This window comes from Oncorhynchus mykiss, chromosome 7, assembly GCF_013265735.2.
Source record: "Oncorhynchus mykiss isolate Arlee chromosome 7, USDA_OmykA_1.1, whole genome shotgun sequence".
NCBI lineage: Eukaryota > Metazoa > Chordata > Actinopteri > Salmoniformes > Salmonidae > Oncorhynchus > Oncorhynchus mykiss.
Genome location: NC_048571.1, coordinates 78,845,269 through 78,863,334, shown reverse-complemented (window position 1 = coordinate 78,863,334; position 18,066 = coordinate 78,845,269). Strand labels below are relative to the sequence as shown.

Below are 18,066 nucleotides of genomic sequence, written 5' to 3'. Positions count from 1 at the left end.
ATATGTCCCATAAACATCACAATTGGGTCTTTTTCCCGATTAAATCCGTCATTGTATACCCAAAATGTCATTTGCTGAAGGCCAGTCTGATGCTGCAAAAAGTCCATTTACAAGACGCAACGTCACTTTTTAAAATTACAAAAGTCGCCTATAAACTTTTACAAATCACTTCAAACGACGTTTCTAAACCAACTTTAGGTATTAATAAACGTTAATGATGTATCAAATTGATCACGGGGCGATCTGTATTCGATAGCAGCAAGTCTGGAAAACATCGTCCATTTTTTCAGTTTCACAACATACTGTGGTGCGTCAGAAGAAGGGAGGGAGGGGTCTATTTGTGTTGTAACCAGGGATAAATGATTCCGATATTGATAGCAATGGTGACATCGTGTGGAAGCTGTAGGCGTTTACAGGGGGTTCGCATATATTTTCTCTCGTCTTAAACAATTCATTGAATGGCGGACGAATATTTTGTTTTTGTTTTTGGTAAACAGTTTTACCAGGGATTTTTACTCCTAAACACGTTCTGTTATAGCCACAGACCCGATTTAACCAGTTTTAGAAACTTCAGAGTGTTTTCTATCCACACATACTTATCATATGCATATACTATATTCCTGGCATGAGTAGCAGGACTTTGAAATGTTGCGCGATTTTTAACAAAAAGCTGCGAAAATTCGCATCATCCATATAAAGCCATTTTGCCACAACTTTGGAAGAATGCTTGGGGTCATTGTCTATTTAGAAGTCCCATTTTCAACCAAGCTGTACTTCCTGACTGATTTTGGACGGCAGATAGCCTAGTGGTTAGAGCGTTGGACTAGTAATCTGTAAAGTAAAGTAAAGTAAATCTGTCGTTCTGCCCCTGAACAAGGCAGTTAACCCACTGTTCCTAGGCCGTCATTGAAAATAAAAACTTGCCTAGTATAAATATGTCTTGAGATGTTGCTTCAATATATCCACATAATTTCACTTCCTCATGATGCCATCTATTTTGTGCAGCAAAGCACCCCCACAACATGATGCTGCCACCCCTGTACTTCATGGTTGGGATGGTGATCTTCGGCTTGCAAGCCTCCACCTTTTTTACTCCAAACATAACGATGGTCATTATGGCCAAACATTTCTCTTTTTGTTTCATCAGACCAGAAGACATTTCTCCAAAAAGTACGATCTTTGTCCCCATGTGCAGTTGCAAACCGCAGTCTGGCTTTTTTATGGCGGTTTTTATGGCGGTTTTGGAGCTTTCTTGCTGAGCGGCCTTTCAGGTTATGTTGATATAGGACTTATTTTACTGTGGACATAGATACGTTTGTACCTGTTTCCTACAGCATCTTCACAAGGTCCTTTGCTTTGTTTTGGGATTGATTTGTACTTTTCGCACCGAAGTATGTTCTCCTTCCTGAGCGTTATGACAGCTGCATAGTCCAATGGTGTTTATACTTGCGTACTATTGTTTGTACAGATGAACATGGTATCTTCAGGCCTTTGGAAATTGCTCCCAAGGATGAACCAGACTTGTGGAGGTCCACCTTTTTTTTTCAGAGGTCTTGGCTGATTTATTTAGATTTTCCCATGATGTCAAGCAAAGAGGCACAAAGTTTGAAGGTTGGCCTTGAAATACATCCACAGGTGCACCTCCAATTGACTCAACTGATATCAATTAGCTGGTTAGAAGCTTCTAAAGCCATGACATCATTTTCTGGAATTTTCCAAGCTGTTTAAAGGCACAGTCAACTTAATGTATGTAAAGTTCTGACCCACTGGAATTGTGATACGGTGAATTATAAGTGAAATAATCTCTGTAAAAAATTGTTGGAAAAATGACTTGTGTCATGCACAAAGTAGATGTCCTAACTGACATAGTTTGTTATAGTTTTTTAATAATACATTTGTGGTTGAAAAACAAGTTTTATTGACTCCAACCTAAGTGTATGTCAACTTCCGACTTCAACTGTACATATATTTATTTGCCGTATGGCGAGATAGCGGAACGAGAATGGACAGCGCTGTGTTAACAGCCACCTTGTGTGTTGATGGGAGAGATGTACTGGAGCAAAACAACTGACTGCTTGTGTGGTGGCAATGACTTCCCAACGATCTACCCACACACAGAACACACAGACAGAGCCTAGACCCACACACAGAACACACAGACAGAGCCTAGACCCACACACAGAACACACAGACAGAGCCTAGACCCACACACAGAACACACAGACAGAGCCTAGACCCACACACAGAACACACAGACAGAGCCTAGACCCACACACAGAACACACAGACAGAGCCTAGACCCACACACAGAACACACAGACAGAGCCTAGACCCACACACAGAACACACAGACAGAGCCTAGACCCACACACAGAACACACAGACAGAGCCTAGACCCACACACAGAACACACAGACAGAGCCTAGACCCACACACAGAACACACAGACAGAGCCTAGACCCACACACAGAACACACAGACAGAGCCTAGACCCACACACAGAACACACAGACAGAGCGTACACACACAGAACACACAGACAGAGCCTAGACCCACACACAGAACACACAGACAGAGCGTACACACACAGAGAATAGAACCACACACAGAGCCTACACGCACATACAGAACACACAGACAGAGCGTACACACACAGAGAATAGAACCACACACAGAGCCTAGACGCACACACAGAACCTAGACGCACACACAGAACACACAGACAGAGCGTACACACACAGAGAATAGAACCACACACAGAGCCTAGACGCACACACAGAACACACAGACAGAGCGTACACACACAGAGAATAGAACCACACACAGAGCCTAGACGCACACACAGAACACACAGACAGAGCGTACACACACAGAGAATAGAACCACACACAGAGCCTAGACGCACACACAGAACACACAGACAGAGCGTACACACACAGAGAATAGAACCACACACAGAGCCTAGACGCACACACAGAACACACAGACAGAGCGTACACACACAGAGAATAGAACCACACACAGAGCCTAGACGCACATACAGAACACACACGAACACAAACTCACCCATTGTTCTGTACGTGTTTATGAGTGTGGTTGGGTTGGAGAACCCAGCTCCCCGGAGGCGCCCAAGTAACCTATTAGATCAATTGTGGCATGATGAGCGAAATGAAAACAAATTTCTGCCTAATTAGCAACAAATAAACAATCCTTCCATCAGTTAATTTAGTGAGTGACTTGATAAATCCATTTTGGCGAGGCATCTGCGCACATCCGTTCCAATTAAGCCCCATCTGCCAAGATGAACTCTTGGCCTCGTGCGGCTAGGCACAGCCCAAGGGTAAATTAGCTGTCTTGTCAGGACCGCTTATCAGAACATCTGTACACAGAGGAGCAGCCACATGTTGGCGAGGCAGGTACTATACTACAGGATTTGGCCACTGTTTGCAGGACACATACATATTCCATGCATAACATGCAAAATGTGAATTTGCTATATATCACCGTCGCTGCAATGAATAACCGTAATATATAACGTTCAAGTTAATATCTCTAAGAGGAATGAAGCAGCCAATGGATTACCTCTGATTTTCCATTTCCACTAAGAGAAGAAAAACACTGCCCCTCCCATCTCGCATGCAGTTTATATCACTCACACAGTTTACCAACCACACCACTGATTGGTTAGTAGAGGAGTCGTATGATCAAGATCTCCGCCTCCCATTACCCTCTTCACCATTGGGAATTGAGAGTAATAACCAAGTGCATGTTTGGCATGCACAGCAGCATGCATCAAGACGTTAGTATGACCCGTGTCTATTGGCTGGACCTGGCTATTAACTGTCTCCAATGATGGTGAATGCGGAGGAAAAACTCCCACAATGATCAAAGACATCCATCACCCCATGGCACCATGGAGACAATGTAGGTTAAGAGAAGTGGCTAGATGAAGAGTTATTGTACAAGAGGCTCTAGACGATCAACAGTCCTCATCTTCCTTTCTTCAAACGCAGGTCTCCAGATGGGAACGCAGGCCATTTTCTCTACGATTTTCTCCAGTCTTATTTTTCAAGTCATTTACAGCAAATGAAGACACATTTTTTTTATACAGATTAATATGCTTGTCACTGTTGCATTTTGCTCTTTCCCATAAGAGGAAAAAAAACATGAAAGAAAGGTGAAACAATCAAAGTTTCAGCGTCATGTTCCGACTCTCAAGGTCTCGGTTAAAGGTAGGACTGTATATTGCCTAAGGGCTTGTGCTTTGCATCAAGCTGCGAATCCAATAGAAGTCTATCAAATCCTTCAAGATATAAGGGTTCACTGACACACCCAATTTAAAAAAAAATTGTGTACTGTCATTCATTTTCTTTGAGTTAATGGTCAGGCCATATCTCTCACATTCACAATGTGTGACTTTAGTAGTGTGAGGGGTTAGAGCACTAAAGGCCCAGTGCAGTGAAAATGTTTGTTTTTTCTGTGTTTTGGATCATATACTATACAACAGCTGATGAAATTAACACTACAACAGTTAGATTTTTATTCTTATAGTTGCTTGTTGAAAATACAATCAACACAGGACCTTCTAATGTGCATGCTTTGCGTGCATGGAGTTTTGGCTATTTAATTCAACGAGGAAAGACAGTTTAGAACAAATTCTTATTTTACAATGACGGTCGAACCCTCCCTTAACCCGGACGACGCTGGTCCAATTGTGCGCTGCCCTATGGGACTCACAATCACAGCCGGTATACAGCCTGGGATTGAACCAGGGTCTGTAGTGATGCCTCTAGCACTGAGATGCTGCGCACTCAGCTTGCTGGTGACATCCAAACCTCTGCCAATAACAGTTTTTAAATAACGTATACCTCCCATTAGGTCCCTCCACCGCTTTGGTGGCCTTACCCTCTCCACTCAGACCACTCCTAGACAGTCCTTGCATTTTTTGGTCTGCGTAATAGTTTTTTGTTTGCCCAAAAAAAACAATTTTTGACAATTTGAATGGAAAACTGTTACAGTAAGGTACTTAATTGTTACCCAGAAATGAGATATAATGAGATAAAAACATCTGCATTGGGCCTTTAAGTATCTTGTGCAGACCGGATAGTGAAGTTACTAGTATAATAGATCCATAGAGCCCAATCCTTAACTTAAAAAAATAAAACACATTATTTTGCATATTTTTGGCCTGACTATATATTTTGGGATATTATGGAGTTAGACAGTTGAGTAAAGCTTGTGAGGCATTTATAGATAGGTGATATTCTTTAAGATTCTTATAATTAATGCAAATAAATGGCTGTGCATATCATATACAGTATGTCTGGGCAAGCGGACATTGTTAAAGACAATTGGCTGGGTAGTGTGCATTCTCAATGACGAACACTATCACAACTATGAGGGTTTCTTTTCCCTTGCCTGGTAATGTTCTCTTGAACAGTAATATTGCTTTGAAACACCCATTACCGTGACCTCAAATGTTTATTTTTCATTTATTTTTTTATTCCATTTCTTTTCAAGCTCCTCATCCATGGATAAGCTTGGTTAGTGTTCCCATCTTCATTTAGTGTCTTTGCCATCTATTCAGCATACAATCGCCACAATTTTGTGTTCCAGCCCGGAACCGCCCCGCGAACCCATTCAATCCGGCCCGCTGCCCGTGGGTAGTTTGGGATTCCCGGGGAAAAAACTATCTCAATCGACGATGAAATGACCAAAACCAAATCGAAACTGTCTATGAAATAATAGACCTACATTTATGGTCTCTTCACTATCCAGCTTGCTAACGGTCATCGAAAACAAAAGCTAGAGTGTCAGGGAGGATTGAGATTCCAAATGCAATGCACAGAGGACTATTTTTAGCAAATTGTGTCTGCAAGGAAATAACATCAATCACGTTTTACACCGCTGGGTTAACACGTACAGTACGCTAGAGCAAGGCCATAGTAAGTGAACCACACACACACACAGTGCCTTCAGAAAGTATTCATACATACCATACATACTTGACTTATTCCGACAGCCTCATTTCAAAATGAAATTTCTCACCCATCTACACTTAATTAATACCCCATAGTGACAAAGTGAAAACATGTTTTTAGAAATGTTAACAAATTTCTTGAATATTAAATACACAAATATCTATTCACACCCCTACGTCAATACATGTTAAAATCACCTTTGGCAGCGATTACAGCTGTGAGTCTTTCTGGGTAGGTCTCTGAGCTTTGCACACCTGGATTGTAAAAAAAATATTCAAGATCTGTCATGTCGGTTGTAAATCATTGACATAGATTTTCAAGCCAATTTAAGTCAAAACTGTAACTAGGCCACTCAGTAACATTCAATGTCATCTTGGTAAACAACTCCAGTGTAGATTTGTCCTTTCATTTTAGGTTGTTGTCCTGCTAAAAGGTGAATTTGTCTCTGTGTCTGTTGGAAAGCAACCTGAACCAGGTTTTCTTCTAGGATTTTGCCTATGCTTAGCTCTGTTCCACTTATTTGTGTCTGAAAAAACACCCTAACATGAATTCCCTAACAAAAACGCCCTAGAAATATCCATAACATGATGCAGCCACCACCATGCTTTAAAATATTAAAAGTGGTACTCAGTGATGTATTGTGTTGGATTTGCTCCAAACATAACGCTTTGTATTCATGACATAAGTTCATTTCTACTTTAGTGCCTTGTTGCAAAAAATATGCATATTTTTATTCTGCACAGGCTTCCGTCTTAGGTTAGTATTGTGGAGTAGTTTTCTCCTATCACAACCATTAAACCTGTAACTGTTTTAAAGTCGCCATTCGCCTCATGGTGAAATCCCTGAGTGGTTTCCTTCCTCTCTGGCAACTGAGTTAGGGAGGACGCCTGTATCTTTGTAGTGACTGGGTGTACACCATCCAAAGTGTAGTAACTTCACCATGCACAAAGGGATATTCAATGTCAGATTTGTTGTGAAGCATTGGAAAACCTCCCTGGTCTTTGTGGTTGAATCTTTGTTTGAAATTCACTGCTCTACTGAGGAACCTTACAGATAATTGTATGTGTGGGGTACAGCAATAAGGTAGTCATTTAAAAATTAAATTAAAAACTGTTATTGCACACAGAGTAAGTCCTTGCAACTTATTATGTGACTTGATAGCCACATTTTTACTGCTGAACTTATTCAGGCTTACCATAACAAAGGGGTTGAATACTTAATGACTCAAGATATTTCAGCTTTTATATTTGTAAAAATGTCTAAAAACATAATTCCACTTTTACATTATGGGGTATTGTGTGTAGGCCAGCGACACAAAATCTCAATTTTAAATTCAGTCTGTAGAACAACAAAATGTGGAAAAGGTCAAGGGGTGTGAATACTTTCTGAAGGCATATTTAGATAAATTAAGTTATTCTTTCTTTTTAGAGTTTATCTGTGATACTGAGACACTGAATAATAGGTCTATATTTGCAGTATATTCACAGTTGAATTTTAGGATACATATTGTAACATTTAAATGGCAGTAGGCCTACCATACTGATACTGGAAACAAGAAGATTAATTGTAAATTCTAAACCAGTGAGTTGGCAGAAACCAAGGTCAGAATTTAATTGAAATCACTCAGCAGTGAAATGACAACATTGAACAATGAACCATCATATTTTTGTATAAGAGATCTAATAATGAAAGGGAAGGATTTATATATTGAATTTGGTCAAGTTAGTATGGGAGAGGTGGAAAAACTATTGCTATCCATCAATAATGATAAGACACCAGGCATAGACACCTTTAATGGGAAACTATTGAGAATGGTAGTGGACTGTATTGCCAACCCTATTTGCTAGATCTTTAACCAAAGTTTTAAGGAGTGTGTGTCCATGGCGTGGAAGGAAGCTAAAGTAATTCCACTGCCTAAAAATTGTAAAGAACCCTTTGCTGGCTATATCAACGGTCCAATCAATTTGCTGCCTGTTCTTAGTAAACTGATGGAGAGGATTGTGCTTGACCAAATACTATTTTTCAGAGAGTAAGTTAACTACTGACTTTCAGCATGCATATAGAGAAGGGCACTCAACTAGCACTGCACTGACTCAGATGACTGATGATTGGCTAAATTAAATGGAGAATAAGATGATAGTTGGAGATGTATTGTTCGATTTCATTGCAGCCTTTGATGTTATTGATCATAATCTGATATTGAAGATTCTCACTTGCTATGGCTTTACATCACCTGCCATCACATGGTTGGAGAGTTATTTATTCAATATAACCCAGAGAGTATTCTTCAATGGAAGCTTCTCTAACATCAGATATGTACAGTGCGGTGTCGCTCAGGGTATTTGCCTTGGGCCGTTACTCTTACACGTAGCTAAAATGACTATCTATGTGGATGATTCCACACTCTACATGTCAGCAACCAAAGCATGGACCTCACTGAAATTCTAAATAAGGAGTGAGTCAGTATCAGAATGGGTGATTAATAATAAACTTGTCTTAAATACATTAAAACTTAAAGCATCATATTTCATTCAAAACATTTTCTAAGACATAAACCTCAACTGGAGTTGTACAAAAAGGCTGATCATTGAGCAAGTTGCGGAAGCTAAACACCTAGGTATAACATTGAATGGTCAATTATGTTGGTCAACTCATTTTAACAACGCTTTTGTGAAGATGCGGAGGGCTATGTCGCTTATAAAAAGATATGTGTTTTTATAGGCTCTGGTCTTGTCCCATTTTGATTACTGTCCGGTAATATTGTCAAGTGAAGCAAAGGAAAACCTAGCATTTCTCAAAACAGAGCAGCACACCTTGCCCGTATCTGCACATACAGAAGTAACATCAACAACATCCATGCCAGTCCTTCCTGGTTGAGAGTTGACGAGAGATTAACTGCTTCTCTTCTAGTTTTTTTATGAGAAATATTAAGTGATGGAAATGAAAATGAAAATTCCAGATTGTCTGTATAATCAAGTAACATTCAGCTCAGACACCGATACATATCCCACAAGACATGCCACCAGGGGTCTCTTCACAGTCCACAATTCCAAAAAACGTATTCACGGCAATGCACTGTTTTATACAGAGCCTTGATCGCATGGAACTCCCTTCCCTTACAGCTGTACAGAAAGACTCATGTAAAGGCCAAATTACAGAGGAGGAACTTCTTGATGCAATTTCTGCCTTTAAGTCCAGGAAAACTCCAGGGCTGGATGACATACCAGTTGAGGTATATCAACATTTTTTGATGGAGTCAGAGGAACGTTATTAGCGTGTTTGAACCACTCACATAACAATTGTATATTATCAGATACTCAACAAGAAGTTCTGATTTCATTATTACTGAAACAGGACGCAGGTGGTAATTATAAATATCCAGTCCATTAAAAAAAAATGCGTCCATTTACACTTCAGTGGTGTGAATTTATGTTTTATTTTAAATCCACAATTTGGATCCCTCCACAGCATCATAGAGGTTCTAGATATTTTTTCTTCTGAAGCCACTCCTGTGTTGTCTTAGCTGTGTGCTTAGAGTCGTTGTCCTGTTGGAAGGTGAACCTTCACCCCATTCTGAGGTCCTGAGCGCTCTGGAGCTGGTTTTCATCAAGGATCTCTCTGTACCTTGCTCCGTTCATCTTTGCCTCGATCCTGACTAGTCTCCAAGTCCCTGCATCTGAAAGACAACTCCACAGCTGCCACCACCATGCTTTACAGTAGGGATGGTGCTAGGCTTCCTCCAGACGTGATGCTTGGCATTCAGGCCAAAGAGTTCAATCTTGGTTTCATCAGCCCAGAGAATCTTGTTTCTCATGGTCTGAGAGTCCTTTAGGTGCCTTTTGGCAAAGTCCAAGCAGGCTGTCTTGTTCCTTTTACTGATGAGTGGCATCCGTCTGGCCACACTACCATAAAGGCCTTATTGGTGGAGTGCTGCAGAGATGGTTGTCCTTCTGGAAGGTTCTCCCATCTCCACAGTGGAACTCTAGAGCTCTGTCAGAGTGACCATCAGGTTTCTTGGTCACCTCCCTGACCAAGGCCATTCTCCCCCGATTGCTCCGGGCAGCCAGCTCCAGGAAGAGTCTTGGTGTTTCCATACTTCTTTCCTTTAAGAATGATGGAGGCCACTGTGTTTTTGGGGACCTTCAATGCTGCAGAAATGTTTTGGTACTCTTCTCCAGATTTGTGCCTCGACAAAAACCTGTCTCAGAGCTCTACGGACAATTCCTTCAACCTCATGGCTTGGTTTTTGCCTTTTCAAATCATGTCCAATCAACTGAATTTACCACAGGTGGATTTTAATCAAGTTGTAGAAACATCTCAAGGATGATCAATGTTCAACAAGATGCATCTGAGCTCAATTTCGAGTCTCATAGCAAAGGGTCTGAATACTTACGTGGTGTTTCTGTTTTTTTTAATTTATTTTTTTAAGAACCTGTTTTTGCTTTGTCATTATGGGGTATTGTGTGTAGATTGCTGAGGATTTTGTTCTTAATTTAATCAATTTTAGAAGAAGGCTGTAATGTAAAAACAGATTATTTCACTTATAATTCACTGTATCACAATTCCAGTGGGTCAGAAGTTTACATACACTAAGTTGACTGTGCCTTCAAACAGCTTGGAAAATTCCAGAAAAGGATGTCATGGCTTTAGAAGTGTCTGATGTACCTGTGGATGTATTTCAAGGCCTACTTTCAAACTCAGTGCCTCTTTGCTTGACATCATGGGATAATCAAAATAAATCAGCCAAGACCTAAAAATAAAATAAAAATTGTCGACCATCCTTGGGAGGAATTTCCAAACGCCTGACGGTACCACGTTCATCTGTACAAACAATAGTATAAAAGTATAAACACCATGGGACCACACAGCCGTAAAACCGCTTAGGAAGGAAACACGTTCTGTCTCCGAGAGATGAATGGTGCAAAAAGTGCAAATCAATCCCAGAACAACAGCAAAGAACCTTGTACAAAAGTATCTATATCCACAGTAAAAGTGTCCTATATCGACATAACCTGAAAGTCCGCTCAGCAAGGAAGAAATCACTGCTCCAAAACTTCCATAAAAAAGACAGACTAGGTTTTGCAACAGCACATGGGGACAAAGTTTGTACTTTTTGGAGAAATGTCCTCTGGTCTGATGAAATAAAAATAGAACTGTTTTGCCATTATGACAATCGTTGTGTTTGGAGGAGAAAGCCGAAGAACACCTTCCCAACCGTGAAGCACGGGGGTGGCAGCATCATGTTGTGGGGGTGCTTTCCTGCAGGAGGGACTGGTGCACTTCACAAAATAGATAGCATCATGAGGTAGTAAAATTATGTGGATACATTGAAGCAGCATCTCAAGACATTAATCAGGAAGTTAAAGCTTGGTCGCAAATGGGTCATCCAAATGGACAATGACCCCAGGCATACTTCCGAAGTTGTGGCAAAATGGCTTAAGTACAACAGAGTCAATGTATTAGAGTGGCCATCACAAAGCCCTGACCTCAAACCTATAGAAAATTTGTCGGCAGAACTGAAAAAGCATGTGCGAGCAAGGAGGCCTACAAACCTGACTACGTTACACCAGCTCTGTCAGTAGGAATGGGCCAAAATTCACCCAATTTATTGTGGGAAGCTTGTGGAAGGCTACCTGAAACCTTTGATCCAAGTTAAACAATTTAAAGGCAATGCTACCAAATACTAATTGAGTATGTAAACTTCTGACCCACTGGGAATGTGATGAAAGAAATAAAATATTAAATGAATTACTCTCTCTACTATTATTTTAACATTTCACATTCTTAAAATATAGTGGTGATCCTAACTGACCTAAGACAGGGAATTTTTACTATGATTAAATGTCAGGAATGTGAAAAACTGAGTGTAAATGTTTTTGGCTAAGGTTTATGTAAACTTCCGACTTCAATTGACTCAAATTTCTGGAATTTTCCAAGCTGTTTAAAAGCACAGTCAACTTAGTGTATGTAAACGTCTGACCCACTGGAATTGTGATACAGTGAATTATAAGTGAAATAATCTGTCTGTAAACAATTATTGGAAAAATGACTTGTGTCATGCACAAAGTAGATGTCCTAACCGACTTGCCAAAACTATAGTTTGTTAATAACAAGAAATTTGTGGAATGGTTGAAAACCGACTTTTAATGACTCCAACCTAGGTGTATGTAAACTTCCGACTTCAACTGTAGTTGAATAATATACATAAAATAAATATATATATATATATATATATATATATATATATATATATATATATATATATATATATATATATATATATATATATATATATATATATATATATATATATGTATATATAATATATATGCGGATAGGAAATGATGCAGACAATTACATTGATAGATTGTGGCTTCTATCAGCAAAATTGAAGCTGATCATCCCCCTAAAAAAAATCCCTTACATTGAATTACTCAAGCAAACAACAAAATTACCTTTAAAAAAGGATTAAACAAAAACTCCTGAAACGGTGATGACTATGAAGGGAATTACACACAAACACATGCACACACAGACACACTCTAACAGATACAGTGGGGCAAAAAAACGATTTAGTCAGCCACCAATTGTGCAAGTTCTCCCACTTAAAAAGACGAGAGAGGCCTGTAATTTTCATCATAGGTACATTTCAACTATGACAGACAAAATGAGGGAAAAAAAATCCAGAAAATCACATTGTAGGATTTTAAATGAATTTATTTGCAAATTATGGTGGAAAATAAGTATTTGGTCAATAACAAAAGTTTATCTCAATACTTTGTCATATACCCTTTGTTGGCAATGACAGAGGTCAAACGTTTTCTGTAAGTCTTCAGAAGGTTTTCACACACTGTTGCTGGTACTTTGGCCCATTCCTCCATCCTTCACAGTAGGTATGGTGTTCTTTGGATGCAACTCAGCATTCTTTGTCCTCCAAACACGACGAGTTGAGTTTTTACCAAAATTTTCTATTTTGGTTTCATCTGACCATAGGACATTCTCCCAATCTTCTTCTGGATCATCCAAATTCTCTCCAGCAAACTTCAGACGGGCGTGGACATGTACTGGCTTAAGCAGGGGGACGCGTCTGGCACTGCAGGATTTGAGTCCCTGGCGGCGTAGTGTGTTACTGATGGTAGGCTTTGTTACTTTGGTCCCAGCTCTCTGCAGGTCATTCACTAGGTCCCCCCGTGTGGTTCTGGGATTTTTTGCTCACTGTTCTTGTGATCATTTTGACCCCACGGGGTGAGATCTTGCGTGGAGCCCCAGATCGAGGGAGATTATCAGTGGTCTTGTATGTCTTCCATTTCCTAATAATTGCTCCCACAGTTGATTTCTTCAAACCAAGCTGCTTACCTATTACAGATTCAGTCTTCCCAGCCTGGTGCAGGTCTACAATTTTGTTTCTGGTGTCCTTTGACAGCTCTTTGGTCTTGGCCATAGTGGAGTTTGGAGTGTGACTGTTTGAGGTTGTGGACAGGTGTCTTTTATACTGATAACAAGTTCAAACAGGTGCCATTAATACAGGTAACGAGTGGAGGACAGAGGAACCTCTTAAAGAAGAAGTTACAGGTCTGGGAGAGCTAGAAATCTTGCTTGTTTGTAGGTGACCAAATACTTATTTTCCACCATAATTTGCAAATCAATTCATAAAAAATCCTACAATGTGATTTTCTGGATTTTTAAAAAACATTTTGTCTGTCATAGTTGAAGTGTAGCTATGATGAAAATTACAGGCCTCTCTCATCTTTTTAAGTGGGAGAACTTGCACAATTGGTGGCTGACTAAATACTTTTTTGCCCCACTGTACATCATTTTTAGTTGTATTGTTTGTATGTCGTTGTATTTTAAATGTGTGTGACTCTCCTTGTCTATCAGTGTATCAGTGCTTTGTTACTTGTGACTGTCCTTGTCTATCAGTGTATCAGTGCTTTGTTACTTGAAGTGTTTTTTGTGGACCCCAGGAAGTGTAGCTTCTGCATAGGATAATGCGGATCCTAACAAACAGAAGAAACAGTTTTCACATCAATCCCAATTATAATTGTAATGGTCATAGCAGGATTATACATAGTAATGGTTATATTTATCCATAATAGTCATGATATACATTAATATTGTTTGAATATTCATATTGTCTTTCTAATTATCTTATCTTTTTATTTCTATAATTGATAGACACGTTTGATTAGAATATTGTTGTCATAGCGATGACATTTGCTTTGGTGGTAGACATTAAGTTATAGTTAATTCATTAACGAATCAAGCACAGCCCCTCCAGAATAACGATATGTCTGGAGAACGGGGCTATTGGTAAGTGGATGTTTTCTAATCAGACATAAAGGAGGTGATTTAAAAAAGTAAGCTTGGATTAAAACCTTCATTGATTTATTGAGGTGGATACAGCTTTTGTTTTTCCTCCGTCTCATTAGACTATTTAGTGATCCATCTCAATTGTTTTCCTTTTTAATGCAGACTTCATTTTTCAGTCATTAAACACTCTCTAGGTAGAGCCCAATACAGGGGATCTCTGCTGTGATTTTCTTTCTGGTTTCACCGCAGCACGTTTCACTTGAATTAGTATTGATAGACGGATCAGCCTCTTATTAAGCATTTCAAAACATATTTCTGGGCGAGCAAAATTAAAGATTTTGTTCGTGCATCCCGTGGAGAATCGATGCTCATGCATTGGAAATGTTACCCCTTGTTATTTCACTTCACTTGGCTGTCTTTTTGGGGTGAAATCAAAGACCAGAGATGGAAAAGGGGAAACTTTTTCCTGATAATGACATAAAAGGCTGTTGAAATTTTATTAGCCACTTGCATAATCCAATAAGTCTTCATTAATTGTGTTATTCCCCATTGTGCTTGAGAGAATCTTTACAAAAGGGCAGATGGCCCCTGATGTTTTTGTTCATTCCTATAATTCATTAGTCTTCTCCCCGTTACGTGAAATTACTCTCTTACCAGCTACTCTCGAAAAGTTTCTCCCTACTCCAGATAATAATCCAGATCTTTGGCTCTGACTTCCCCGCTGTTAATCCCTAAACCCCTTAATCCCTAATTCCATGCTCTTTCTCCCTCTCTGCAGTCCTGGTGCTGCTAATCCTAACCCTGAAGCGCCACCGCAAAGGCCAGCGGATGTCAGAGGACGAGGAGGACATGCGCGACAACGTCATCAAGTACAACGACGAGGGGGGCGGCGAGCAGGACACGCAGGCCTACGACATGAGTGCCCTGCGCAACCTCTATGACTTCCCCGAGAACAAGAGTGGATCTTCTGAGTCAGGCCCTGATCTGCATGCACTGCCCCAGTGGATCCAGGGGCGGGTGAGCGGCGATGGCGGGGCAGCCGACTTCTCCCTCTTCAAGGGCTACATCCGCAAGAAGGTGGAGCAGGCGGATGCCGACCTGTCAGTGCCGCCCTACGACTCGTTCCAGACGTACGCCTTTGAAGGCACCAGCTCGCCGGCCCTCTCCCTCAGCTCTATCCACACCCTGTCCACTACGTCCGAGCAGGATTTCTCCTACCTCAGCGACTGGGGGCCACGTTTCAGGCAGCTGGCGGGCTACTACGCCCCGGGACATCCTGAGGAAGAGGGCTCCTAGCAGTGTCCTCAGCCCAAACCTTTGCCTTCTCCTCTGTCCCCAGCACCGTATCAAGGGAGCCCAGTGTCAACACTGTCCTATAAAGCCCTCCTCCATCATCTCCACAGCGCCAGAATTGAAGCCCAGTGGGTGTGTCGGAAATCGATAAGGTCAAAAAATCTTTCTTGCTTTGAATCTTTAAGTTTGAAGTTTTTCAAAGCAAAACATTGTTTTTAAAAGTTTTGTAACTCCAGGGTGAAAGGTGGGCTGATTCAATGAGGGATAAAAGCAGGTGTTATCCATTCACTTTTCCCTTAATTCCAATAAGGAACAGAGGAGTATGACGTAATAAAATATAAGTGGGGCACCACAGGTTACAATACCATTACCTTTCAAATTAGTTTTTGGGTATGTTCTGTCTGAAATCAAAGACTGGGTTCATTTTTAGCTGTGTGAGTGGACGCTTTGAGGACATTCCGAGAAATATGAACATTATGAAACTCAGCAGGGGGTGAAGTATTCTTTTTTCAAGACAAGGCAAACTATCTGAGATATGTATTTATTTAAGAAAATATTTACAGTATTTATTCCTTTGTATTTATTTATTTATTTTGTCCATAATCACTGCACCACTTGTAACAATGAACATCAGTGAAGAATGATACAGAAAGAAAGACGAAAAAGTTTTATTATGGTGAGAACCTGAGGAGAGAAGAGCTTCTACAGAAGAGCATAGATATAACTTTACATACTGCTTTCACAAAGGTGATATTTGGGTCACAGACAACTACAGTATTGGAAATATTTGTATTTATTTTTCAGGAACACTTTTGTAAAATAAACAACTGAAGACAGAGCGCGACAGAAAATAAAAGAGTGAGAGAACAAAGGAAGAGACAATTCAGTGCACAGATTGGTTTTGTGTTGACATACTTTCACTGTATTGTGAAGATTTCTAAGGGGTTATGAAGGTTGTGGGACATTATGTTATAACCAGGGTTTTTGCTTTTCTTTTTCAGCGCCATTTAAAAGGCTATAAGGCACAATCTACACGAGTGATCCAGGACTATATGAAATGACTGTTGGTTTCATGGAGTTGGCTATAAGCTAACTCTTCCTGAGGAGTTAATTTTCATTCCAGTATTTGTATGTGTGAGTGTGTAATATGCGAACAACTTGTTTTATATTCTGAAAGATTTGATCGCTTCTGTTCTTTTGGGTCTATTTTAGAAGATGGATGGATATGTGAAGGGGTGACAGGTACAGGAATAAAGGATGAGGAGATGGAAGTCCTCTACCCACCATCCAGAACCAATTTAATGTTGACCTTAAACTTGCAAATGTATGGGAAATAAAAATCAATAAATATTTTGTTTTGTTTTTTTAAATACTCTGCTGGCTATTTCTCCACACTGCAAAAACAGACATCCCTATGATCTAATATAATTTTAACATCATAATCTTATTTTATTATGTCATTCTTTGTGAGAGTCGCTACAGTATTCCCGAGGGGGGGGGGGGGGGGAAATGTAGGGGACAGTTTGATATTATAATAGCCAGTTTAATACAGTGAAACTTTACCCTCATAATTATGGTATGATAACACTAATTTACTGAAGATATTTATATTTTTAGGGATCTATAGTCTTGCATCCAGGAAGTAATTGTATAGCTTGGTTCCACTAGAGAGAGTACAGTCAGAATGTGTAAGTCTAATTACTGCTGAGGATGGGTAGAGGTTACCTGAGGATCCTGAAGCACATGGAGTTGAGTCTCTCATCTTTGTGGTCTGTGGTGGTGGCCAAGTCATGCCATGTCATGTTTTGCTTCAAGGACTAAGGGCTCAACCCTAGTGTAGAAGATCTATGTTGTAGCGCAGTTGACCTTTAAAGGTCATTTCCGATTGAGCCGACATATGCAGCGTTTACCGCAAATGCTGTCTCTGCGAACGCAGTAACAATGCCTTTAAATGTCAATCGCTCTACCAATTGCAGGTCTTCCGCGCTATGGACTGAATTGAGCAGTAGGAGGTCCATTGTGAGTTTAAAGTTAAAATTTCACTTGAGTGTTGAGTCAGCCATTTTGACTAAGGATGTTGAAAAATTTTGGACAGTGGACATTTAACCGGCATATCCTTATCCCTAATTATATCCTTAATCCTTAACCGACATCACCCCTTAACCCTAACCTTAATGAAGTGGTATTCAAAGTACGGTTCGCATCCCCTAGTGTGTTTTAATTGAGTAAATGTTTCTTTTCCTTTTTTTGAGTGATGAAAATGCAATGAATTAAAGGTTATTTAAGGTTGTCATTAGATTTGGGGTAGGATGGGGTTGTGACAAACTTGTGGGGGAAAAAATCGGGCTCCAGAAAATGTTTGAATACCACTGCCTTAAAGGGATATTTAAATTTTCCAAACTTAAAAAAGCAAACTCTCCCTTTAACCTTAAACCTAACCCTAATCTTAACCCTACATGTAACCACTGTCTGTCCCTTACCT

At 40.1% G+C, this 18,066-nt stretch overlaps 1 protein-coding gene across 5 annotated transcripts in view; it reads left to right on the top strand.

Moving 5' to 3' along the window:
- LOC110528552 (cadherin-22) overlaps positions 1-17,061 on the top strand; it is a 269,991-nt gene extending 252,930 nt beyond the window's left edge. For 4 of the 5 annotated variants that reach the window (XM_036984155.1, XM_036984152.1, XM_036984153.1 and 1 more), the window contains exon 14: positions 15,070-17,061. In XM_036984155.1, the coding sequence (XP_036840050.1) occupies positions 15,070-15,587 (518 nt within the window). In that variant the 3' untranslated portion in view covers positions 15,588-17,061. The remainder of the gene's footprint in view (positions 1-15,069) is intronic. The other variant, XM_036984156.1, reaches the window with a different exon arrangement.
- Positions 17,062-18,066: the final 1,005 nt, after the last annotated feature.